Genomic DNA, 27,801 nt, shown 5'->3' on the forward strand with positions numbered 1-27,801 from the left:
TTTTTATTTTAATAACATTTTAGTATTCCCCAGTTGCTTATAAAGACAATTTTTAACATTCATTTTAAAAAGTTTTTGAGATCTTTGCTCTCTCCTTTCCTCCTTCCCTTCCTCCCTCCTTCTCTCTCTTCCTTCCTTCCCCCCTCTCTTCTCTGAGTTAGTAAGCAATTTGGTATGAGTTATACATATTCAATCATGAAAAACATCTTACAATATTAATCATATTATGAAAGAAGACACAGATAGAAAGAAAAAATAGAAAACAATATAGAAAGTGAAAAATAGCATGCTTTAATCTGCATTCAGATTCTATCAGTTCTTTCTCTGAAGGTTGATAGCATTTCTCCTCATGAGTCCCTTGGAACTTTCTCAGATCATTGTATTGCTGAGAACAGCTAAGTTATCACAGTTGATCATTACACAGTATTGCTATTACTGTGTACAATGTTCTTGTTCTGCTCACTTTACTCAGCATCAGTTTATATAAATTTTTCAGGTTTTTCTGAAATCTTCCTATTCATCATTTCTTATAGAACAGTAATATTCCATTATAATAATATAACACAACTCAGAAAAAGTTCATCTTGTAAGTAAAAGCATTTCATTCATCCCCTTCTTTGCCATATGAATCTTTATGTATACAAAACACACACCCACTGTGATTCAATTATCAAGAAATGGTACTTTGATGTGCAGACCTAAGATTTGCTCAGAACCCTAAAACCAGAGTCACCTGGACTCTGAAAGTAGCTCAAGAGAAGAGGGATACAGAGGGAAATGCTGTATTGGTCTCTTACTTTGGAATCTTTTCCTGGTTTACTGATATGACAAACCTCCTTTGTGGAAGATGATGGAAGTATGACCTATGTGGAATGCCCTAAGAGGGCATTCATAGACAATGCCCTCTAGAAATCTTCTCTTTTCTAGGAGAAGAGAGTAAATAATTGTTCACAGGAAATCCTCAGTGAATAAATAAATATCTTAGTGGCAGAAATAAGAAAAAGAAAAGAAAGATTCTAGTGATTGAGGTATGAGTATAAAGAGTATTAGAATAGGAAACATGAAACCTGGGTTACAGTCCCAGGTCATATTCTTACTGAGATGATTTGAGGCAAATTATTTCTTTTTGAACCTTAATTTGCTTGCATATAAAATTAGAAAAATATAAAATAAATATAAATAATATATATTAATTAATATGAAATTTAAAAATTGATCTTAAGATCTTTAAAGCTGATCTTTAAGAATCCTACCAGCATTCACATTAATAGCTAACATTTATACATCATTTTCAGGTATGCAAAGCACTTTGCATATATTGCCTCATTTGATCCTCCTCAATCATTATGAGGGGTAGGTGCTATTATTATTCTGATTTTACATTTGAGGAAACTGAGAATGAAAGAAATTCAGTAACTTGCCAAGGTCATACAACTAGAAACAGTTTGAAGATGAGGCAGCCAATTGACATACTGGATAGAGTAGAGCCTTGAGTCAGGAAGACAGACCTGAATTCAAATGTGGCCTCAGACACTTATTAGCTATGTGACCTCAGATAGGTCACATAACTAAATTTTGCCTCAGTTTCCTCACCTTTAAAATGAGCTGGAGAGGAAAATGATAAACCACTCTAGTATCTTAGCCAAGAAAACCCCAAATGGGGTCATGAAGAGTCAAACTTAAGTTAACAACTGAATATCAAAACAAAACCATGGATCTGTTTCCATGTTTATAGCACTATCCATTACACCATGCTATATCCTAAGTACTTGTAGTTCTATAGGAAGTAGTAAAAGTGACGCATTTACTTAGCAAGCAAATGGTATTCAGTTCTAAGTTCCCCTCATTTTACCCCCCCCAAAGTGTTACAAAGTGTTTTGAGCACATAGATTCAAAATCCAAATACTTAGAGGAGAAGCAACAGTGCCTCAAATACTTCCTCAGACAATTTGACCTGTCTGTCTTTCCAACTTTATTTCTTTCTATTCCTTTCTCTATAGCCAAACTGGTTGCCATTTCCTCCAAAAACTTGTGGTTTTTTCCATTCCATAATAACCATGTCTTTCTTTGTACCTGGAAAACTTTCACAACCTCCAATCCTCATTTCTGTTATTGAAATCCTCTCCTCCCCTCAAAGATGAACTTTTGGACACCTCTCCCTCGGTATCTTTTCAGATATTTTTGGGCAAGTCTACTATTTGCTTTCCTCTGAATTCCCAGATTTTTTGGGTATCTTTATAATGCACTTATTGCATTCTGTTTTTATCATAGTTATTTATGTATATGTCTCATGTCCTTGATTAAATTGAAATCTTCACTGGGGACAGGAGTTATGCTTCATTTATCTTTGCTTCCTCCTCAAAGAGTCACATGGAGCTTTATTTTCAGTAGGCCATGATAAATGTTCATTGAATTGTTAAATAACAGAGAAGATAAATTCAGATTTATTAGACAAGCTTTGACATAACTGAAACCATGGATTTATATTCTAGTTCAATGGCCTGTGGTGTGATCAATCCAGGATTTTTGACCAACTCACTTATTGAGCATGCACTGTGCCATTCAGTTGACTCAATGATATATTGGAACAAAGAAAATCCTAAATGCTAAATTAACTTTAGTACAGTCCAGTTTATTTAATGTCTAGACAATGCCTTAGAAAGAACTTGGAATGTGGAATGGAGCAGAAGCATCTTACAAAGGATAAAAGAATCGAAAGTTTCACATAAATACATATACTCATATACATGTCTGTGTATGTATATTCCTTATTCTGATTCAGAGATAGGATATGTAAATATTCACAGTCTCAAAATGGTGACCTTTCTTGTCATTGATGCACATCATGTAGGTACATAATTACTTATGTGCAGTTTTTCAGTATATCTGTGACTTCATCAATATGGGTTTTCACACCAGATTGCAGCCTATCAACTGTGATCCAAATAATGAGCTCACTAGAGAAGGGGCCAGCCAATAAGGTAGGGATCTTTCTTGCATCATCTTGTTTCACTTTGGTCTTTATATACTGAGCATCTAACCTGTGCTTCTGGCCTGATTGGCTGGAATCTCAAGAAAAGAAGAGGAGCATTTGACTTTAAAGGAGATAAAAACAGGAAACCAAGCCCATCATCCTCTTCTCCATTAATTTATGACGCATCAACCCAGAACCAAAAATTAGGTTTTTAGTAAACATCCTACTCAGCCTCTTACCCTTTTTGTGAAGAGGCTTTTTAAAGAGGTAGGATAAGAAGCCAGGTTACACATAAGCCAGAAGTATTATTGTCTTTGGATTTATTGTTCTCTTTGAGTTCCCTTTTTGATAGTAGGGATTTCATGGGCCTGATAAGGATCATCTCAAGACCATGCATCATTGGCTCTGAATACAGGAGTTTCTAGGGCAATCTCTGTAGCAGCACACCTCATACTTCCACACAGTCGGGTAATTTGAGGAAGCAGCAGGGACCAAGAGGGTGTGTAGTTCCTTTCCATTCCATTCGATTAGTTTAATGTATAAGGCACTGTGTTGGGCACTGGTTCCAAGGAATAGGATTAAGAATTTGCATATCTAAGGCAGAGTCTGCTGGATCACCATTCTCTGATGAAAATGGCCAGCCATAAGCTCTCTCTCCATTATTGGTTCAGTTCATGCACACTTTGCTCAGCATTTGAATGCATTGTTACTGGCTCCTGAAGTTTTCATGTGAGAAAACACACTGTGCTATTACTAAATGAAAAATCTTGTCAGGTGATAGAGTGTCAAACAACAAGAGTTAGAGGGGAAAGGCAGCATCATGTAGCAAACTATGTGCTGGATTTGGAATCCAAAAGATCTACTGCTAACATTTATAATCTATGTAACTATGGGCAAATCACTTTACTTTGCTGAGTCTTAGTTTCTGCACCTGTAAAATGGAAACAATAATATCTGTAGTACACACACACACACACACACACACACACACACACACACAATAACCTGTACCATAATTGTTGTGAGACTTCAATTAGCTAGCACATTTAAAGCACCTGGTTGTTATTATTTAGTTATATCCAACTCTACATAACCCTATTAATGGTTTTCTTGCCAAAGGGAGTAGAATACTTTGCCATTTTCCTCTCTACTTAATTTTACAGATGAGGAAACTGAGGCAAACATAGTTAAATTATTTGCTCAGGGTCATATAGCTAGTCAATATCTGAAGTTGGATTTGAACTCAGGAAGATGAGACTTCCTATACCACTTTTCTGCCTTTTTATATCATCATATAATATCAGTTATAAGAAATCATCCCAACCAAAAATCATAGACTTGGGCTTTAAGGATTCATCTAATCCATCTCTCATTTCATATATGAGAAACAAATGCTCACACTGACTTGCTGAAGTCTTCAACAACTCTACTGAGCTCATGTTTTAACTCCAAAATCTAACACTCTACAAAATGTGATCTTTTCATTTCATAGGTGACAATTCTGAGGTCTTAGATGGGGGAGATTTTGTGCACACAATAATTTAGGGGTGAGTCAGGAACTAAACCCCAGATCTCCTGACTTCTAATTCAGAGCATTTTCCACTGAATTAACTATTTCCTTTGAATATGAATTTTCCTTTAACAAACCCTCCTGGGGCTCATTCATGGTACAGGATTCTCTTTTTTCCAAACCTCTTACTCAGTATGACCATTTTGTTCAAGTTAAACCATTCCTTCTGTGACTGCCACACACCAGGAGAGTCTGTCTTCTCGTCTGTTACTTACTGTGCAATGAAGTTGATGGCATTTTATGTGTGGCTGTCTCACAGAATCTTGAAAGCATTTCTACTCCCTATCCTTTACTTTGCCTTGTTTTGATGGCTTGGCACAATCCATTCTTCTCAGGCCACTGACCTTTCAAAGACTAAAAAATAATGGTTCTTTGTATGAAACTCATTGTACTAAACAGGGTAGAGTGGAGAGATCCCTAGAGAGCTTGGAGAGACAGCTAGATTATAGAGTTCTAGGCTTGGAGTCAGGAAGACCTGAGTTGAAATCTGGCTTTAGATAATTTCTCTTGGTATGAACCTAGACAAGTCAATTAACCTCTGTCTGTCTCTGCTTCCTCAACTGTAAAATGGGGATAATAATAGCACCTGCCTCCCAGGGTTGGTGTGGGAAACAAATAAAAATGTTTGCAAAGCTCTTAGCAAAGTATCTAGACCATAATAGATGCCTAATAAGTGCTTATTTCATTCATTCTACTTAGAAGAACTTGATTTTAATTTCAATTCAGCAAACATTTATTAAGTATCTACTATGTGCTATGTAGGCACTGCACTAAGATCCTGGGGATATATAGACAAAAATTAAATGGCTTGCGTTCTACTGAGCTATTCAACTGAGCAATTTCAGTATAGAGATAATTAAAAATTAGACAATCTTGATAGACCTATGATAAAAATCACTTCCTCTATCTTGGCCTTAATTTTCTTAACTATAGAAATCAAAGAGTTGTGTAGATGATCTCCACTAGTTCTTTCAGCTTTATTTCATTTCAACTACATGATACCTAGATAAGGTTATCCCCATTTTACTAAAACAGTCAAATAAATTTGCCTATGGTAACTTAAGGCCAGAGTATCCAAGTGTCTCTTACTTCTGGAATTTAGGAGAGCTCTGTTACTTTGAAAAGTTTGGGTTTGAGATATGATGCTTAGTTGTAAAATGCTGTCAATCTTTCAAGAGAAAAATTGGATTCGTTTCCCTAGTTGGGCTGTCCTGAGTCAATTAGTGCATCATTTCACAGTATATGGCTTTCAACTACAGTTGATGGGGCTTTATGGCAAGCTGTATATAATACGAGCTGATCTATAACTTCAGCCTTCTTCAGGATGATTTTCAGCCCAGCGTATTGTGCTAAGTCTGCAGTATGCACCTTAATCCAAAATATATCTCCTTATGTGTCTGATTTTTGAGGCAGGAATCAAAATTCAGGAGATGTTGAATTAGCAGCTCCATAGTCATAAAAAAAGAACCTATGAAACTAGCCCCATTGATGTGTTGAGAAGTAGCAAAAATCTTATGGATATACAGCCTGAGTATGGATAACAGTCCAAAAGGAGGGACATACAAGACAGAACTACATAGCTAAAGATGCTCATGTTGACTGTCAATAAATGCCAAATTAAAGATCCATAGAATCTGAAATTTGGAAGGGACCATAAAGGAATCTCTTGCAATCCATATTTGAAGTGCTGCAAATTCTGTGTATCAAAGGGGCTAATGGTATAAAGATTGGTGAATAGGTTAATCTAGCAAATGTGATTGATTTTTTTAAAAAAAAGGAGAAAGTGGTAAGTTGGGTAGCTGCATGGATATCTCACTGCTATCTATTCCTTTCACTTATTCTTCCTATGTACCTTAGGAAAGGAGAAGAATAGAATTGTTTGGGGAGGTCAGGAATGAGCTAGACAAGTGAGAGAGTACTGGGGAGATTGAATTTAAAAAAATAAAGCTGAGGTTTGCAGACTTCTAAGTAGCCCTGATCTCTTAGTTCAGTCATACTGGTTGCCATTGGTACTATACACAAAACTGCTAAATGTATGAGGAGTAGAGGCAGGAGGGAGGAAGGCTATGTCACTTTTCTATCTATTCTGATTCCTCTCATGACTCGTCTCCTTTGAGCACTCTGGACAGACTAAGCAAAGCTTGAGAATTATGGATTGGGGTAGGTACTTTGAAAGAGACAGAGCTAAATCACTTGCAGCTAAGCTGCATTGCACCACTATTAAGCTCATGCAGGTGTGGCATGTAGGGGAGGGAATGAACCGTGTCACAAGTAGTTATAGATTGTTGTTAATGTGGACCCTTTTCAGTTTTATTCATCTTTGGAAGTCAACTCATATGCAAGCTTGAGTTTCTAAACCTTCAGAGCATTAGGAAAGAGCATGGATGTACTGCTAGGATACCTGGAAAACGTTCCTGAGAGGAGCATGATACTATTTCCCCCAGAACTTCAGCCTATAAAATGTAAACAAAGGAACCCTGTGTCTATCCATTTTTCCCATCACATGTACATCATGTGTTATAGATATGCTTACTTTCCATTGGCTAGGCATGAGTCATTTAGCAATAGGTGAGTCAGAGCCAAAATTCAGGCTGTGTCTCTGATATGACATATATCTGAGACTTCATCTCTCATTAAACATCTGGAAGGTTTCTTGGCATGGTATCTATCTACTCTTCCTGCTTCCTGGATGGTCATTGTCCTCATTCTGCCTTCTGTGTTTCCAAAGTTTTCCATTCTATCAAAACTTGTATCATATGCCAAAAAAATTCTTGTTTCTCCTTTCCTCCTTTTTTCTCTTTCCATTGTACCCTCTAATACCTATCTCTGTTTTTAATGAACTTCCCCTCATCCTAGCTTCCTTGCTCTCCCATTTCTTCTCTGGTCTGGGGCTTATTGAAACTTTGCCTGAAGTTTCCCTGAAGTTTTTCCCTGAAGTCACTATATCTCTCAATATCTTTTCCAAGTCTAGTTGTTCCTTCTTATATATTCCATATATCTCATTCCTTACTTCTATTATTATTCTCTCCCTCTGACTCCACAATGCATCAAACACCTTTCCTCACTTAAAATTACTCAATACTGGTCATATATTTGTTGTTGTTTTCTATGGAAGTGCTGGTCTTTCTTCATCCTCACAAATAATTCCAATACCTCACTCACCATCTTCTCCATTTTAAACTTTGCCTCCTTCAAATGCCATAGTTTTGTCTCAACTTTTATGATCTTTGTCTCTTGCCTGCCTCAACCATGGGTAGAAGTGATCATACCTTAGATACCTACTGTTTCTTCTCCCAACCCTGCCTTTATCACTGTTTATCCAAATTTGTCCTACATTCCAGATTTCCTAATTATGGCTGTGTTTTAAAATAGGGTTTTACCATGTTGTGCATCTGCTTTCACCATTCTCATTTTAGACAGACCCTCTAATCTAGCTTTTCAGAAAGCAAAGTGCACTATTACCATCATATGCCCTTCTTTACCTATATAAGCAACACCCTTGGAGTTGGAAAAACAAAATATCTTTGAGTTGGGAAGTAACTGCAGAATTCAGCTGTGCCTTTTATATTATGCATCTAGAAGAGGAAGAAGAGAGAGTACCCATTGGTTCAGCAAAGAATAAATGTAAGAGACAAAGAAAAGCTATAGAAGAGTATTGGAATGGAAATTAAACAGGATAAAAGGGGGGGGTGTCTTGCACAGAGCAATGGAAAGTGTTCACAGCCTTGTATTTTTCTGCCCCAAAGGTGAAGCCTGCCTGGGTGTGATAAATACAAATACATTAGGAGTCAGAAAAAACCAATGTGATTAAAATCCTCAGGCAACAGAGAAAGCGAGTGAGAATAAGAAGCCAAAGACACAACATCAGGTCCAGGTGAGGACAGAGAAGATTAAGGAAGGAAAAAAAGAATAAATGGAAAGAAAAAAAGGGGGAAAGCAACATTTTTCTTTTTTAAAAAAAGAAAAGATAGAAAAACTTTAGCTATGTAACTAATTTCTTTTGGATCTATATTTAGTACTTAGAAAAGAAAATGATGGGTCTTTTAGAAGAAGAAAAGGAAAGCAACTGACAAAAAATAAAATGAAAAGAATCACCAACGAATTCCTTGCCTTGGTGTTTATAACACAGCTTGGGGCAGATCCTCTCAAAAAACAAGAAATTCAAAAGAAAAGTGTAGAAATCATGAAGCGTGAGTCTTGTAGGTGATAACAAAATTGTTGTGTCTGAAAACCTAAGGACAGAGGAAATTTATTTATCATTTCTCCTTTTGCACTAGTTCCCCCCACTCCCAAGCATTAAGAGGAAAGTATTTTTGCCCTGTCTCCTTTTGTGCTCCCCTCTAAAACCCAGACCACCCTTGTATTGAGGGTAGAGTAGGAATTCCTATCAATAAGATTGAAAAGATAGAATCAAAGGGAGATAGAAGGAATCATACATCCCATAAGGACATAGGAGCTGCCAACTTAAGTAGCAAGTATACAGGTGAAAGAACGTACAGTCCAACAGTCTGTGTTATAAGAAATGTAACTGCTGCCTTAAGGAAAGAATTGACAATAATTTATGTAAGATACTTTCTGGTCCTGGTGAATGGCCGAATGGTTCTGGGAGATGCAGAAGACATTGCAGCAGTGATGCATTTTACAGTTGATGGTGGGCCAAAGTCAGAGTAGCTTCCACCTTCATGATGGCACCAGGTTCGTATTCCATCATCATCTTTTCTTTGGTGAGTTTGTGTGACTCATAAGTTTCTTTTAGTGATATTCAATGCCATGAAGTAAATCTTGTTTACATATTATGTGGGAAAAGATTTCTGAGGAGAGGGATACTGGTTTTTATTGAGCTATTACAAGAGCTCTCTGTAAATGCAATCTGGATTGGTTAGATAAATGTTCCTGAACCAGTAAAATATTTAAATTCTCTACTGTAGATGACTCTGCTTTTCATGGACTCAACATAATGCTTCTCAGCAGTGGGGTCAGAGAGCTGAGGGGAAAAAAGGAGGTCCATGATGAGAAGAGCTGAACTTAGAGAGAAGGGACAGAATAAAGAGGGAGAGAGTTTATGCTTATGTGATTTAAAAAGTAAGAACTTTATAGGATTGTGTACCAATAAAAATTTGATGTGACAAGATCCAGCCCAAGGCTCTATTGGATAACATGTGCCTTACACTATCTCTGAGGAGTGCATTCTCACAAACATTCCTCCATCTAAGTGGCCTCTGAAGCTCCAGGGCAGCTTTTAGTGATGGTTTAGAAAATCTGTTACCAGGAGACTCAACTCCCACAGCTCAGGAATGGACAAGACTTTATGGACCCTAAGAGAAGATGAATTAGCCCTGTTCTATCTAGGGTAAATTTGAGGAGCAGCTTCTTAGTCAAGAGTGGGAGCCCAGTTTCTATTTTGTGAGCTGGTAAATCAGACAAAACATTTGCAAGATTTTAGAAATGTTGCTCTAGCAGGTGCTTCTTAGTAAAAAGATGAACTAAAAAAATGTCTCCTTTCCTCTCTCCCCTCCTCTCCCTTTTCCTCTTCTCCTTCCTCCCCCCTTTTTTTCCTTGTCTGCCCACAGAAAGGAAAATCCATGTTTAGAATATTTCAATCATTGACTTGTTTATTCAATAAACATTGATTAAGCACTTGCTGTGTACTATATACTATCAAGGTATTGGAGATAGAAAAACAATAACAAAACAGTTTCTGCCCTCAAGTAGCTAATATTTTATTAGTTGTGCAATATGTACACTGAAATGAAGTTACAAAGTATACACATAAATTTTGAAGAAGGAGTGAAGAGAGGCCTCTGGGGAAAGGCAAAGCTGAGGTTTGAAGGGATCTAGGGATTATATAATGTGGCAAATTCCAGAAATTAGATCAAACTGAGAAAAGATATAGAAATAGCATATAAGATGTAATGGGAATTAAAAATACCCAGTTTAACTAGCATGTAGAGTGCATGAGGATAAATCATGAGTAATCTACATGGACAGTTAGGCTGGAATCAGATAATGGATGGGTTTTCTAAGGCTAAACAGAATGTTTTGTTTTATTTTAAAATCATACAATAAAGAACTATTAGACATTCTTGACCAGAAAAATTATATAGTCAAACCTGTGCTTTAGGGATATAATTTTGGAAACTTTGAGGAAGATGAGCTAGGGAGAAAAAGTCTGGAGAAAAGAACCACTTTTTTTATTTTATTGTAGTTTGTTTTTGCTGAGACAATTGGGGTTAAGTGACTTGGCCAGAGTCACACAGCTCGGTCTAGTGCTAAGTGTCTGTGGTCACATTTGAATTCAGGTCCTCCTGACTTTAGAACTGGTGCTCTATCCACTGTGCCACCTAGCTGCCCCCCCAAAAAACCCACTTTTGACCACATTCTTTTGCAATAATACAGGTGAGAAGTAATGAGGTCCTACTTTAAAGGAGTGGCCATCTGAGTAAAGAGGAAATAAGAAATGCAAAAGTTTTTTTTTTCTTTTTTTTCTGATTTTTGTTTTTATTAATTTTTTTATAATATTATCCCTTGTATTCATTTTTCCAAATTATTCCCTCCCTCCCTCCACTCCCTCCCCCCATGACAGGTAATCACATACATTTTACATGTGTTACAATATAACCTAGATACAATATATGTGTGTAAATACCATTTTCTTGTTGCACATTAAGTATTAGCTTCCAAAGGTGTAAGTAACCTGGGTAGATAGACAGTAGTGCTAACAATTTACATTCACTTCCCAGTGTTCCTTCTCTGGGTGTAGTTGTTTCTGTCCATCATTGATCAACTGGAAGTGAGTTGGATCTTCTTTATGTTGAAGATATCCACTTCCATCAGAATACCTCTTCATACAGCATTGAAGTGTACAGCGATCTTCTGGTTCTGTTCTTTTCACTCAGCATCAGTTGATGTAAGTCTCTCCAAGCCTCTCTATATTCCTCCTGCTGGTCAAGAAATGCAAAAGTTTTGATGGAGGCAGAGTAAACAAAATTTATCCACTGATTAGATATGAGTTGTGAGGCAGCAGAGAGAGCAAAGGTTGATTCTTGCTTAGGTTGTGACCCTGGCTGACTGAGAGAATGGTGCTATCATGCATAGAAATTGGAAAGTTGGGGTAGTCTTAAAGAAATAGACAATGAGTTCCATTTTGGACATGTAGAGTTTGAGATGCCTTCCAATTAGAAAAGCCACAAAACAGTTAATGAGGTCTAGAACTCTAGAAATACTAGAGACACATAGACCTCAAGTCATCTTTAAGATGATATTTGAACCTTTGGGAAGGGATGAGGTTACTAAGCCAGAGGGTAGAAAAAAAGGAGAGGAGAGCAACCTGCACAGGCTTTGAGCAGTCCCTATAGGATTCAGGAAGCAGGGAAAGTTGGTGTCTAAAGCCATTGCCACTGGAAGAATACCTACTATCTATGTCAAAATCTATCCAGGACTTGGGGGTCATATTATTTTAAATTGCTCTATGAACTAAGGATAGATGGTGAGGCAACCTCCAGAAGGTTTTATCTTCAATGGTAGATTGCTTGGTAAGAGACAATTTGATCATGGCTATTACAAGAGCTCTTAAGAGAAAAGAAAATGAGACAAGGTCTTGAGTCTCTAGTAAACCCTGGCCCATCTCCTTGGGGAGAAACCATTCTAAAAGAAATCATGGTCAATAGCAATGGCTGGTAATCCCTTCTTATGGGATATAAAAATACAAGACTTGATAATAGCAATTCTCAAATATATCTACAAAATGAAAGCATCTGGGAAGATTTACAATATGGAGACACATATAACACACTCTCTAGGTTATCCCTTGGAGCAGAAAGGAGAGGAAGAGAAAGAGGAGGAGGAAGAAGAAGATTTATAGTGATGGCAGTAGTGGTGATGAGTATAATCACATTTATGGTATTATGTGGACCTTTACCTTCCACTAGGTATCCAAGCAATCTCCACAGAATTACCTGCCTTTTTTCAATTCACTCTTGCGTGATGAGAGCATTAACATTTGGTAATACTTCTAGGAAATGATTTTTCAGCTACACAATTCATTGTAATGAACCGAATCTCTTTTCTCTGAAAAATAATATCTTTTATCTTCCTTATTGCCTTATTGCCCAATGGACAGAAAGAAGGAACTGATCAAATATCTCGTCCAAATGATATTCCCTCCAAAGTTGCCTTCTCATGTGTTTCCCTCTTTAGGGATGTTTGGCATTGCTGATTTATTATGTAAACTTTTATTTGGTGGTTCAGTAGGAAATGAAAATGCTCTATGTAAAGGGGAAATCAGAGTGATTTATGGTTGATAAAACTTTCCTTACATAACCCTGGAAGTACAAATGTTCTTATAGCACAGGCTGTGGACCTCAGAAGCCACCTGTTCCAATGTCTTTTGGAATATACATTCCTTCTACCCTATGGCAAACAAATGCTCATCTAAGTTCTGTTTGAAAATTTCCAGTGACTAGGAAATTCATTACCTCCTAAAGCAATCCGTTCCACTTTTGGACAGTAAATGTATGAAATTATTCCTTTACCCATCTCTTGACAGAGAAGTGATGGACGTAGGGTGCAGAATGAGACAAAAGATGAACAATCTGGGAATTTATTTTGCCTGACTGTACATATCAGTCACAGGGGTATTTTGGTTATCTTTTATTTTCAATATGGGTGGAAGAGAAAATTAAATTTTGGTAAGTGAAAAAATAAAATTAATACACAATCTTTTATTAAGTGCCTTCCCTGTTTAAGGCCCTGGAAATACAAAGATAACAACTAACATTTTCGACTTCAAACAGCATACATTCTACTGGAGAAGAGGGGACAACAAAAAACTTTTACCCAAATAACTATAATAGAAATTACAGTTTTTATGGATACAAAAGAGAACTGCAGAAAGAAAATAATCTTGAGAAAAGTGAGAAAGGAAAGAAATTTTAGTTGAAGGCATCAGTCATAGAAGGTTCCATGGAGGAAGTAACCCAAGCTGATCTTGGAATACAAAAGAATAACAATAACCTTCTCATTATTTTCCCTGAATCCACACAGTTGTCAAGCCTACATGGCTTACACATAGATTGGATCATTCCCTGCCTCAGAAACTTCCAATGACTATTTCTTCTTGTATAAAATACAAAGTAGTCTTGGCTATACCCCATTCTTCTTTATAGATTCCATATTCCAGCCAAACAGACACACTTACTATTCACCATACACAACATCCCAACTCTCACTCTCATTTTATAGACTGTTCTACAAGCCTGAATATCTTTTCCCTTCTTTCCTTCTTTTCTTAGAATCCCAACATCCCTTCAAGGTTCAGCTCAATTACCCCTCAGTAGTTATTAGTAAAATGTCTTTGGACTTAATTCATATGTTTTTTAATGTGCAGCTAGATAGTACAGTCACTAGCAAGTCAGGAAGACGCAACTTGTATAGTCATACAAGTCACTTCATGTTGTTTTCCTCAGTTTCCTCCTGTATAAAAAGAATTGAAGAAGAAAATGGCAGACTCTCCAGTATCTTTGCCAAGAAAACCCCGAATGGGGTCATAAAGAGTTAAACTGACTAAAATGACTGAACCATAACAATAGCAATAATTTTGCAATTAGTTATCTATGTTTCTTTTGTATTTCCTCAGTAGAATGAAAGCTCCATGAGGGAGGTGTTTTGTTTTCATTAATATTTTTAGCACTTAATTGCAGAGCCCATCACATAAAAGGTGTTTAACAATTATTAAAATTGGATGAACATGAGCTATTGAAGAAGAAGAGCTTCTGGCCCAGCAGAGAAAAGGAAGAAATATAAGCATGGCATTTATACTCTATGAATACATGAAGGTGGGAGATAATATGTTGAGCTCAAGGATAAGCTAGTAGTCTATGATGTCTGAAATATGTGTATATAATCAAAAGGTAAACTAGAAGTCAATTATAGAAGACCTGAAATGCCAGATGAAAGAGTTCCTATTTTATTCTCTAGGTCATAGGGAGTTAGTGAAATTTTTTTGAGCAAGGATATTGGTGTGGCTAGGTTTGTATGTAAAGATTATTTTGATAAGTTTGTGAAAGTTGGGCTGCAGAGGAAAGAGACCAGAAGTAGAAAGACTATTAAGAAGTTATTCTTGGCTGAGGTGAAAATTTTCAATAAAGTTGGTAGCAATATGAGTGGGGAAAAGGAGACATGTCTAAGAAATACTATATAGGCAACATTGACAGGATCCTACATGCAGCTTCCAACTCAATTTATAAATGATACTACCATTTTACACATCAGGAAACTGAGTCTCACAATAGTCAGTCACACAGCTAGTGACAGAACTGGGACTAATAAGGTCATCCATAACTTCAAGTTCTCTTTACTAGCACAATTTGAGCACTTGTTATTCTCCCCAGAAAACTGAGAACTTTATGCTTGTCTGAAAATTGATGATCTATTCTAAGTTCTTACCTCCAGCATGGATTTGATGACAGTGAAAGATGGGTCCCATTTCTCCATCTCTTAGTTTTCAAAGTGTTTTGCTCAATACAACTCATGGACTTGGGCTCTCCCTTCCTGATCCCTCCTCCCTCCTGTTCTAACTCTGTCAGAAATTCCCTTTTATTCCCATGTGATTATCAAATCCTTCCTTCTTAGATCAAGTAAATCTTGCTAATGGCTGCCTGTAACAGACAAAGCTTGCTTTCTTTCTTACTTTTTCCTCTTCTTCTGGCCACAACACCTCTATGAGTTAAGTGATAAAAGAATTTAGTAGTAATTAGTAAAATGTCTTTGGAATTATTTCATATGTTTTTTTGTTTGTTTGTGGTTTGTTTTTAATGGGCAGCTGTATTTTTCTGAATTTTTCTGGGCTAGGACTGATAGCCATAGATTTAGAGTAACTACGTGAGCCTTAGTGAGTGCAGATCTTCTCATTTTGTTTTTCAGGGAATCACATTTATAAACAATTTCATTTACACAGAATATGTGTCAAATGACTACTAGAAGTGTGGACAATGGAAAGCAATGGAATCTGGGTGAGAAGCCCAGAGTTTAGTTTCTGACATTTCCAGCAGTAAAACCCCAGGAAAGCTGCTCAGTATTCCTGAATCTCAATTCTCTTGTTTGTAAAATGAGTCCAACACTTGTATTTCTTCTTCAACAGGACTGTTGTGTAGAAAGAACTTTGTAAAGCTTAGAGGCATTGTAGAAACTTGATCTACCATGATTATTAGAGAATAAATTTGTCATAGGAAGGGCCCTGTTCATTAGGAGCTCTTCCACTTTTATTCAACATGCCATCTACATGCCTCAGGGATAATCTTCTCAAATATATTCCCCTTTTCTTTTTCCCAGAATGGATAACTCTTCAGCCTTCCCCTTCTCCTGTAATTCCATAAGTTTCATAAACTATAAAGAATCTTTGAGTTCACCCAGTCCAACTAGTTATTTTATAGAAAGGAAATTGAGGTCGGTTCTCAAATTGAAATGTCTTGCCCAAGGTCATAGAGGCCATAGGCAGCAAAGGCAGAAATCCAACTAATTGATATGCTGCAAATAAACCAGACCTTTCCTGAGTTTTGCTATCATGATTCTACTAAGAGAAATTCTTCCTCATCCATTCACTCAGCAGGCATTTATTAAGTGCCTACTGCGTGCAACACACTGTGATGTGCAATTTTCTCTATGCAATGTTCAAGTTTATATAGTCTGTTTTCCTATTGCCTAAACGTTAGAGAGCTTTTTGCTTCCACATGATTCTCTCTAACTTCCCTCTTGTCTTGAATATCAAATGAGGGACACCAAATTAGTTTCTTTTCAAGCTTGCAGAATGTAGATAGCGTGTAATGAGCATTCTGGCACTCTTTGTAAATTGCCTGGTATAAACTCCTCCATGTTGTCGACTTCCCTATCTTTCTCCATGTGTATGTGTGTAAACATAATTTTTCATCCACCTAATTATATAAAGTTAGAAAAATAAGGGACAGGAACAATATGAGCATCTCCCATAAGTAATAAATAAACTATGAGGATAATGCTACCCTTCCCTTTTCAAAATCCTACAGCAGGGATTTCAAATTGGATTCCGTCCTTTAATGAAAGCTCACAATCTCTCTTTGGATCTGCTATTGGAGGAATTTGCACTTGATGTGTTATAAGGTTAGCAGGAGAATTCTGAAGTTCTTATTCTCACCCAATAGCTGATAATCCAGGTGTCACAGCTTCTCACCACCAATCTGTTTCCTCACATCTAACCTATGTTAGAAGTGTGTGAATTTGAGTTTAGGTTCTTTGCTCACGTCATTACATATTTAGCCTGTGTTCCCATCCCAAATTTTCAAATTGCTCTAACTGGCATCATCCCCAGACAATACAGAATTGAGGGAACTTTGGGAATCTCACTTTGCCACATCTATGTTCCTTAGAGCAATGGTTCTAAAAGTATATTCCAGGAATTGATTGCAACTTACACTTGACAATTCCAAGTTTCCTTCTTCTCCCTTATTGTGTCCCAGCAAAGACTACTACTGTGCTCTGAGTAAAATGAATTTGAAACATTTTTAACCAAGAATTATTTAATCAGGGTAAATCTTTCTATAGCAGCCCCTGCTCTCAGTTCCCTTCACTGAAAAACTCTTTCTAGAAAAACTATGGAAACAAACATGCCCCACTTTGGATGAAATACTAAGGTAGTGATTGAAATTCAATCTAGTCTTCAAAGCAATCAGATATTCAGTCCAGGAACAGAATTACAACATTGTCATATTATGAAAACATGAATCTGGAAAGGATATTTCACTTATTCATAATAGGGAACTCCTTGGACCCATGCCAGAAATTATGACCTATCTTTAATTTAGCAGATAAGCTGTAAGAAATTGCTTGAAGCACAAAGAAGTTCAGGGATTTTATGCAGATCACACAAGTAGAAGGTATCAGGGTTAGGATCTGAATCCAAAGCTTCCTTATATAAATTTGATATAGATATAGATATAAATGCATATACATAAAGTTTTTTGTTTTTTTTTTAACACACCGATAATTTTACTGGTATAGAGAGCTCTTGGTGATGACCTTCTTCTACAGCACCTTTTCTACAATTTGGTATAGCCTTACACTAGAACCGTCCAGAACTTTGAGAGGCTAAATAAATTGCACAGCAACATAGTATGTGTCAGAGACAGAATTCAAACACAGATTTTCCTTTTTCTAATATCATTTGTCTAGCCCCTATATTATATACTCTTCTCATTATATTATGAAAAAGTAATTAATACAGAATTCTACCATAGAATGGTCTTTAGATTCCCAGGACTATTGGGACCACAGTTTGAGAAGCACTGCCTTAAAATAAAGCTAATATTGCAGTAGGGCATAACTTCCTTGTAGAATGAATTTGGGAGCTAACCAGCCCTCCCCAACCTCTCCTTTTGGTTTTTGACTGTAAAGATATAATGTATGAGTATACATTATAATGAACTCTAAGGGAATATCCAACTTCTTTTAATTAGATGAGATTTCTTCCCTTTCCTCCCCCAGTTAATTATTTTTATACAAAGATTTTAGTTGAAATGATCACTTTGTCTCTGGTCACTGGGAGACTTATTGTAATTAAAGCTTTTACCTGGTTGTTTTGGTATTGATAACAGCAATAGCTCATGATAGATCTTTAAACATTTTCCAAAATCCAGTCAGAAAAAATAAAAGCATAGATAAAATATGGAAAATAATTCCATTAAAAAAAATGAATGTGAAAGAGGCAGCATAGCAGTAGACTTGAAATCAGGAAGACCTGGATTCAAATCCTGTTTTCTTACATTCCATATATCATGAGAAAGTCACTTAACTTTTCTGACCCTATGTGTAGGGTAATATATGAAAGCAATTTGATCAAACCTTCTTTGGCCTCCTCTTTCATAGCAACTTTTTTAACGGCTCCAAAATTGAATGACCTGAGAATGATTAGTGAATTTAAACAGCTGGGTCAAGGCCATGGGAGGCTAGCCACAGGCTAACAAACATCTGCCCAACATCCCACTTTAGATACGGCCCTTAGATACAATGGGTGATTTTTCTTCCTCTCTCACTCTAACTCCAGAAGGTCCATTTTTTTCTAAAATTTTCCTCACCTGTCTCCCTTTCTTTTCAGATGATCACTCAAGAGTCAGACTGCTGATGCTGGATGGAGACCCACATTCTGACTACATTAATGCCAACTACATTGATGTAAGTGTCCTTCAGCATGGAGGTGCTATGCTGAGAAAGATATTTAATAGACTAAGATCCATTAAGTTTTTGGCTATAATGAGATCATTGCTCAGGAATAGCACTTCTTCCTCCCCAAAGCATGCAATTTCTTTTTCCCTTCCACCTCTTTTTTCTCACCCTCAAATCTGCCATCACTTGTAGACCTGGAGCAATTGAGTTTGAGATCTTAGGTTCTCACTCTCTTCCTTTGGACCTATTAATACTCTTAGATTTCTATTAGAAATCTTCAAAGCCTGAATAACCCAAGATGTCCTCATTCTCTAAGTATTACAGGAACAGAAGAGAAATAGTCCTTTCTGGACATCTCTGTTTCTTCATCTGAAAAATGGGGATAATGATTTTTACTGAGGGTTTTGTTATAATGTCTGAAATAGCTCTCTGGAGGGCCTCAGGATCAGTCAGAGTCAGGATCAGTCAAAGTCCTTGGCCTTTAGGAGGAGAAGTGAAGGAGGCAGGTAGGCTGCCATGTGGCTTGCCAAAGATGAATCCTGGACTCTGGAGTCCGGAGCCTGAATTCTCTCTCTCCTCCTCGTCCTTTAGCAAAGCAACTCTGACTCTCTCCCTCAGCCCTCCAATCCTTGCCTATGATTACTTCATCACCATACATTCAGCAAGCACCAGTGTTGAGGAGAGCCATCACATCACCATCATAGGAGGAAGGCTCCATCAGGATTTCTGATTTGAGTCAACTGAGGTTAGAACATTCAGCCAGTCAACTAGAATTTAGTAAAAGCCCCTAGAGAAAGTTGTTTAGTTCAATTCACTCAATTCAGTTTTGTTCCACTCTTCATGAAACTATTTGGAGTTTTCTTGGCAAAGAGACTGGAATAGCAAACTGCTCCCATATCTTTGCCAAGAAAATCCCAAATGGGATCATGAAGAGTGGAACACAACTGAACAACCACAATTTTGTAGATTATAAAATGCTAAGCAAAAATGTGACCTATCATTACTCCTCTAAAGTCCTACTATTCTGCCTTCTTGAGACTTAAAGAGGACCCTGAGTTCTCATAACCATTTACTTCTCTAGTTTATTTTCTAGATGAGGAAACTGAGGCAAACAAAGTTAAGTGAATTGCCTGAGGTCATACAAGCTGGTGTCTAAGGCTGGATTTGAACTCAAGTCTTCCTGACTACAGGCCCCAACCTTCTATTTACTGTACCACCTACTGCCCTCCCAAGTGAAGTGGCAAAATACAAACACCTTGCTTGGATATGAAAAGAAAAGTCCTATGGGCAATTCTAGCTTGAATTAACCTGTTAGGTTTACTAGGTGAGAACTCAGGTTGTCTGGACAGTGACAAGGTGAGAATTCAGGTTGTCTGGACAATTACAAGGTGAGAACTCAGGTTGACTTGACAGTTCTCTGGCTCAGACCTGTAAAGGGAGTTTACACCTTAGGAATCCTAGAAGGAGCAAGCTCATTGGTTGAAGTGGTTCTTCCCAGAAGCCCTTGCATTATCCCACGCCCATTCTCTGGGAGGATAAAAGAGGCAACATTGGGCCTGGAGAGCAGTCTGCCTGGGGAAGGACAAGGGCTGGACGACAGCACTCCAGGAAGAGGAGAAGACTCTGCACTACATCTGGCTTGATGCAGCTCTCTGCAGGAAGGGAAGTAGGCTCTCTGCAGGAAGGGAAGTCACTTCTCTGGACAAGAGTTAACAGCAACTGCCTGGAGACAACGGTTCACTACAGGAAGAAGAATCTGTCTGAAAGATTTGAGTAGACACAGCAGATCTCTTCCCAGAGAGCGATCTGGCAGCTTCTGAAGATGACAGCTCGCTACATTTGGCGCCCAACGTGGGGCCAGGACCTTTCCTTATTCTGACAAGGACTTATTCTGAGCCCTTCAGAGGAGCTAGACTGGACCATAGCATTAACCTAGCTTTGTTGGGGAGTGGCTCATCATTTATTCTTTCTCCTATCCTTGCAAGCCTTGAGAGTCATTCCATTTATTAGTTTGATTGTAAATAATAATAATAATTAACAATAATGATGTCCTGAATTTAATAATGAGTATAATACTAAAAACATTTAATACCTCTCATGTGTAGAAAAGTATTGGGAATGACACAAAATTTAAATAGAGCATAATCCTGTTCTTCTGAAGTTCACAATCTAGTGAAGACATGAAACATAAACCGAGATGGATAATAATTTCCATGCATAGTAGTACATGATATGTGCATTAGAGAGATGCAAAATTGTATGTGATATCTGAATGGGAGTGCCATTATAACCAGTAGAAGTTAGAGAGGGCTTTCTGAAAGAGATGGGCTTTAAAAGAAAGGTAGGAGAGCTAATAGTGAAGACAAAATCAGAAAACATTCTAGGAGTAAGAAATAAAATTAACAAAAATAGATTGGAAAGAAGAAGTAAAGAGATTAATTTATTCTGGAGGGACTTGAAATTGTGGAGAGAGAGACAATGAAACAAATCGGAAAAGTTGAATAGAGAGAGACTGTAGAAGGCTTTGAATGTCGGGGAAAAAAAAAAAAAAGGTTTATATATTATCCTGGATGCAAGAAGAAACACTGGAAGACTTTATATATGTTTAAGAAACAAGTAGTCTCCCAGTACTATGAAAAACAGATTGTAAAAGGAAGGCTTTCTTATAGGGTTACAAAGCACTTTCAAACACATTCTCTGAAGCCATGGTTAGAGATAATAATCTCTATTATCCCCAATTTTCAAATGAAAAAAAAAAAAAGACTAAGGCTTAGAGAAGTAAAATGATTGGTCCAAGTTCACATATTCAGTAGGTGGTAGGCTGCTAACTAAAGCACAGATCTTTGGAGCCCACAGTTCTTTTCACCGTCCCATTTCTGTGTGGAGAGGCAGCATCTCCCCAAACAGCCGGCCAGCTATCCATGATATAATCAGTGCATCCAAGAATGGGTCATTAATTCACTACAAAAGGAAGGAAATAATAAAGCTTCATTAAAATGAATCTATTTGGATAATTGGAATGGACATTACAAGGCATGCCTGTGTCTCAAGAGTCTCTGGTTGCCGGCTAAAGCGTCTGTTCATTGGCTTTATTTCTATGCCTCTGAAAGCACTGGCTACTTGAATCTGTTATAAATGACTAGCTTAAAAATAAATATTGTATCTGGGTCCCAAATAAGTAACAGATGCATGAGTGTAGAGTGAGATAAATGTATTTTGGATACAAACCTATTTCACATTCCCCATAGTCATATGGGGAAAGGCCTATTACTGGTTTTCAGAGTATTTGTGTGCTGTGTAGGTGGGATTTAAATGAATTAAAAGTTCTTTTCTGGGTAGAAGTTTTCTTATACCAAGTTAATAATCCATCTTCCTTTATTAGAAATATATGTGTATGTGTATGTGTGTGTGTGTGTGTGTGTGTGTGTGTGTGTGTGTGTGTTGTCAAGGGGGTGGGAGCTGTAGGAAGAGAGGAAAACTGAAGCACTCTTTTGGGACTGCAAATTGGGCCAACCATTCTGGAAAGCAATTTGAAAACATGTCCAAAAAAGTGACCAAAACTGTCTCTACCCTTTGATGTGGAGGTTCCACTGTTAGTTCTGTATCCCACACAGGTCTAAGAGAATAATGTTTTACATGTGCTAAAATTAGATTCTTTCCTGTCTTCACAAAGGTGAGGTCTATATGTGGGAAATATGCCACACTCTGTCATGCATAGTCAATAAATTCATTGTCTTACTGAATATGTTTTCCCTTTTAAATCTTTGTTACAAGGGAAAATAAAATGAATAGAGGAGAAGAGAGGAGATCTACCATTTAGAAGTGAATGTAATGTAAAACAAAAGACAACTCCTAAAACAATTTTTATTCTAGTATTTTATTTTCCTAATTACATGTAAAGACATTTTTGACATTCTTTTTTAAAATTTTGAGTTCCAAATTTTCCCTTTCCATCCTTTATCTCTCCCTTCCTTAATATGGTAAGCAATTTGATATAGGTTATATCTGTCCATGCAACGTAAAATATATTTCCATATTAGTCCGTTGTGAAACAGACCAAAAGAAAAAAACATGAAAAATTAAGAAAGTGAAAAATAGTATGTTTCAATCTTCATTCAGCCTCCATCAATTCTTCCTCTGGATGTGTAGATAGCAATTTTTATCATGATAGCCGAGAATAGGTAACTCATTCACAATTATTCATTATACACTATTGTTATTACTATATACAATGTTCTCCTGGTTCTGCTCACTTTACTTTGTATCAGTTCATGAAAGTTATTCAAGGTTGAAAAAATGGGGGGGGGGGAGTGTAGGAAATGGGGGTGGAAAATGATGATCCATTGAAACATTTTATTTTGATTCACTAGCTCAAAATGTAAATTCTTCTCTCCCATCTTAATAACAAGAATAATTTCAACTTCCATAGCATTTGTAACAGTCATGCTTTTCCTACAATCATATTATAAAAGTATCTATATTCTATTCCCATTTACAGATTGAAGGATCATAGAAATTCTTATCTAAAAGGAATCTCAGAGGTTTTCTAATCCAAAGATTTACCTAATCATTAATTCCTTCTACACCATCTCCAACAATTCCCACATATTTTATACACAAATTATTATTTGCTATATATTCACTATTCAGTACTTTGTGAAGTTGCCTATTTGAACCCAAATATAGAACTTTGCATTTATGCCTGTTAAGTTTCATCTTATTTCACTCAATCCATCATTTTAATTGGTTAAAACTCTTTTATATCTTGACACTTTCATCCTCTGTGTTAATTGTACATTCTAGCTTCATCTAATTTGAAAAGTTGACAAGAATGACATCTAAGCTTTCATCAAAGTCATTAGTAACAGTGTTGAAAAGTAAAGGGCCAAAGACAGGTCTCTGAAACAGTCTTTTAGAAGTCTCTATCCAAGTGGATGCTGACCCACTAGTGACAATTTTAATAGTCTACTCCTAGATTTCTCTTTCTCCTTCAAGAAGCCTGTTTCAGGCTGGCCAAATAGTAGGAGTTGTGTAAATACTTGGAGATTATGAAGCATAAAGAGTAATGGACTTTTTGAGAATTCCTCCTCTATTATTACCCACTATTATTAAATAGTGCATGACTCATGTCAAGTTATTTAAACTCTGTACTGAAGAGAAGTAGATTTTAGCAAAAATCTAAGGGCATAGAAGTAAAGTACTACACCTGGAGTCAGCAAGACCTGAGTTCAAATTCAGCCTCGGACACTCACTTACTGTGTGACCATAGGCAAGTCATTTAACCCCATTTGCCTCAGTTTCCTCATCTATAAAATGAGCTGGAGAAGGAAATAGCAAATCACTCTAAAGTCTCTACCAAGAAAACCCCAAATGGGATCATAACAAGTTGGACATGACTATAAGCAGCTAAACAAAAAGGGTAACTACATAGAATTCCCAATCCTTCTATTTTTGTCCGCCTACATTTTTGATTTCCTTCACAGGCTAATGGTACACTGTTTCAAGTCCGATTCTTTTTGTACAGCAAAATAACTGTTTAGACATGTATACATATATTGTATTTAACTTATACTTTAACATATTTAACATGTATTGGTCAACCTGCCATCTGGAGGAAAGGGTGGGGAGGAGGGGAAAAAGTTGGAACAAAAGGTTTTGCAATTGTCAATGCTGAAAAATTACCCATGCATAAAATTTTTTATAAAAAATAAATTTAATTAATTAATTAAAATTTTAAAAAACCAAAAAGGTGTAAAAATCCTAGTAATTAGATGTGTCCAAAAATGAAATGTACTATATCAGGAGATTGTAGTTTCTATGTGACCATGTGTCAGGGATGTTGGGGAACAGTTTGCTCTTCCAGTAGATGGCCTCTGCCATTCCCTCCTGCTTTGAAATGTGGTATTCTTGCTAGCCTCAGTTTTCTCATCTGTAAAATGGGGTTAATAGCCACCTACCAATCTACTTCACATGTTGTCATGAGAAAAAAAACTTTGCAAAGCACTATTGACCTGTGTGTACTGGCCAATTTCTTCTCTTCTCTGCCCTTCTAAGCAGCTGAAGTCTAACTACAATGTACATGGAAAAGAATAATGTTAACTCACATGTGCTTATAAGGCTGTCTGAGCCAGCAGCCACACCTGGAAGGAGCAGGTGGACTGATTTTCGAAGTCAGAAAATGTACTATTTCCTCCAACTCTGAATGCTATCCATTGACTATTTCTCTTTCTCTTATTTAGGGATATCACCGTCCCCGTCATTATATTGCCACTCAAGGTAAGTGCATTCCCTTCTCACCTTCTTTTGGTGACCAAAAAGTTTGTCAGAGCAGAGCTCCATCTGAATGACTATATAGGAGAAGAGGGAAATGAGGGATCACAAATTCTCATCTATCCTATTCATGCCTTTCTTTCTATCACTTAGGAAAGATCTCATGCAGGAGGTAGTACTTGAAAGAGTTCTGAAGGGAACCAAGGATTCAGAAGGGTATGAGTGAGAAGGGAGTGCATTCCAAGAATGTACCCTATGCAGAGGCAAAGCAAGTGTATCAAACACCTTGTGTAGGGAACAGCACTGACATAGCTCAGTTTGTCTGTAGGGCATATAAAAGGCAGTCATGTATAACAGTTCTGCATAGGTAGGCTGGAACCAGATTGCAAAGAGATTTAAATGCAAACAGAGGATTTTTTGTTTTGTTCCAGCAGTCCTGGAGATTTTTGAGCAGAGGAAAATGTGGTCAGATCTGATCTTTAGTAGACCACTGTGGCAGTTCTATAAAGGATGGCTTGGATAGGAGACCAGAAGTAGGGAGGTTAATTAGGAGGCTACTAGAACAATTCAGATGAGAAACAATTAGGGGCTGAGCAAACAGGACAGTTTCTAAGAGATATTGTAGAAACAGAATTGAAAAGATATAGATGGTTACTCAGATACAAGCGATGAGAGAGAGTGAGTAATCAAGGTTAACAGTGAGATGACGATTCTGTATGTCTTAATAGTATAGTAGCACCCTCAATAGGAATGAGGAAATTTGGAAGTCCTGAAAGTTTTAGAAAAAAGATCATGGATTCCAATTATACATGTGGAGTGAAAGATGCCTATGGAATATGGCTTTGGAAATGCTCCCAAGCCAGTTGTTGATGTGGGACTAGAGTTCAAGAGAGAGACCAAAACTGCGTATAGAGATTTGGAAGTCACTTGTATAAAGGTCATCGAGATGAAGAATTATGGAGATCCTATCACCACAGTCCAGAGAATATTTAGTCCCTCTTACTGTTCAGCCATGCAGGTGGTTTGGTGAAATAAAGCAGTGAACAAGGCATCAGAAACCTTTCTATTCTTCTACTTACTAATTGCATTACTATGAGAGGCATTTCACTCTCTGTTGTAGTTTCCTCAACTATAAAATGAAAAGGTTAGATGAGATGATCTATAAGTTCCCCCAATTTCAGCCTTCTGTGATCTACAAAGAAGGTTGTTGCAGAAATGTCCTCTACTACAAACACAATAAATAGGGAATATCTCTTCTCATCTATTTTACCATTTTCTTATGCAACTCTTAGAATGACTTATACAAAAATCTTAAGTCTTAGATCATGATGGGATCATGCCCATTACCATTCAGAGCATGGGAATCAACTTTTGGAATGTATGGGAATTATTTCAATTATGTAAAAAGGGGAAAGGGTAGGGGAGATCATTAGGAACTGACTGTGGCAGAAATTGGACAACAGTCTCCCCAAACACTATAAATTCAATGTCACTTTTGTAGTTCATTGTGATGATGGGGAAGCTGATAGACTGATGTAAGTATTTCAGATTAAAGGTGAGAGACAAAGAATTTTTTTTTCTTCCCAGTGTTCCAGAGAGTATGACATTAAAAAGGAGGATAATTATTGTAGATACACCACACCTGTGCCTCTAGGCTTTTCAGGCTTTGAAACAGGGCTTGTCCCACTCAACTAAAAATAGGCTTAATATTGAGCAATAAAATGCCATGAAAACATACTTAAGCGGTTGTAACGGCCTGGATCTTCAGTCAAAGGAAATGAGTCCCAAACCTGACTGCCATTTATACTATTTGCATGACCTTGGTCAAATCATTTAACATTTTTTGGCCTCAGTTTTCTTATCTATAAAATGAAGCTGTTGGGCTGGATACACATTAAGATCCCTTCTCATTCTGAATTTGATTCAAGTTCTCTAAAGTGATTTGATTTGTTCCTCTTTCCTAAACTATACACTCAGTACAAAGAATCTAAAATCTAAGCAATTTAAGAGTGTGGAATAGAATCATCTCTGAAAAGAATAATAATAAAATGAAAGTCATGAACATAAGTGTAAGTGTTACATACTGAAAAAGGATGTGGGCCAGGAAAATGCAAGTTCTAGGTTCTCTCTAAGGTCTACCACAATAAACTAGTGCTGTCTCTCTGGACTTCATTCAGTTCCCATCTCTTTAAAAATGAAGAGATTTCTTTATATCACAGGTCTTCACTTCTCAGCCTCCACTATAGACTAACTCCATGAATTATATGATCAAAGTATCAGAAAGGTGGGAAGCTTTAATGGCCAATTAAGGTTGAGAAGGGAATGACCCCAATAGTCCCAGCCTGGAGTCCTGAGGTGTCTCAAAAGAATTTGCAGGCTCGAATCTGATGGGGTTCTAGTGGCAGTCAGAGAGTTGTGGGAATCCCCTTTTGGTCAGTGCAGGTCCTTCATGAAAGAATTCACAAGCCTAAAGAGTTTTAGGTGACAAAAAGGGAAGTTTATTGTTGGATGAGAAGCCTGCTTTCCTAGAAAGACTGACTTCTTCAATGGCAGGTGTTTCTCTGAGAAGAGGGTCTCTCCACAGCAGACAGAAGTCCTGGCAGACTTTGGACATTCTGCAAAGAAATGAGTTTAGAAATATCCTTTATAGTAAATCTGAGACTCAGGTTTCAGGTTGAAAAAAAAGCCAAAGTCCCCAGGCCTAGATCTCCAATTGAATAAAAATCACTTTTTGAAGACTTCTGGAACTTGGAATTTCCTGAAAATGGTCTACAATTGAAAGGGGGTAATTTGCCTT

General features: G+C 37.1%; 1 protein-coding gene across 10 annotated transcripts in view; it reads left to right on the forward strand.

Annotated features, from left to right (window-relative positions):
* PTPRT (protein tyrosine phosphatase receptor type T) overlaps nt 1-27,801 on the forward strand; it is a 1,285,960-nt gene that overhangs the window by 1,205,649 nt on the left and 52,510 nt on the right. For all 10 annotated transcript variants that reach the window (XM_074292616.1, XM_074292619.1, XM_074292617.1 and 7 more), the window contains 2 exons: nt 18,667-18,743; nt 24,974-25,010. In XM_074292616.1, the coding sequence (XP_074148717.1) occupies nt 18,667-18,743; nt 24,974-25,010 (114 nt within the window). The remainder of the gene's footprint in view (nt 1-18,666; nt 18,744-24,973; nt 25,011-27,801) is intronic.

Source organism: Sminthopsis crassicaudata, chromosome 2 (genome assembly GCF_048593235.1).
Source record: "Sminthopsis crassicaudata isolate SCR6 chromosome 2, ASM4859323v1, whole genome shotgun sequence".
NCBI classification, from domain to species: Eukaryota; Metazoa; Chordata; class Mammalia; order Dasyuromorphia; family Dasyuridae; genus Sminthopsis; species Sminthopsis crassicaudata.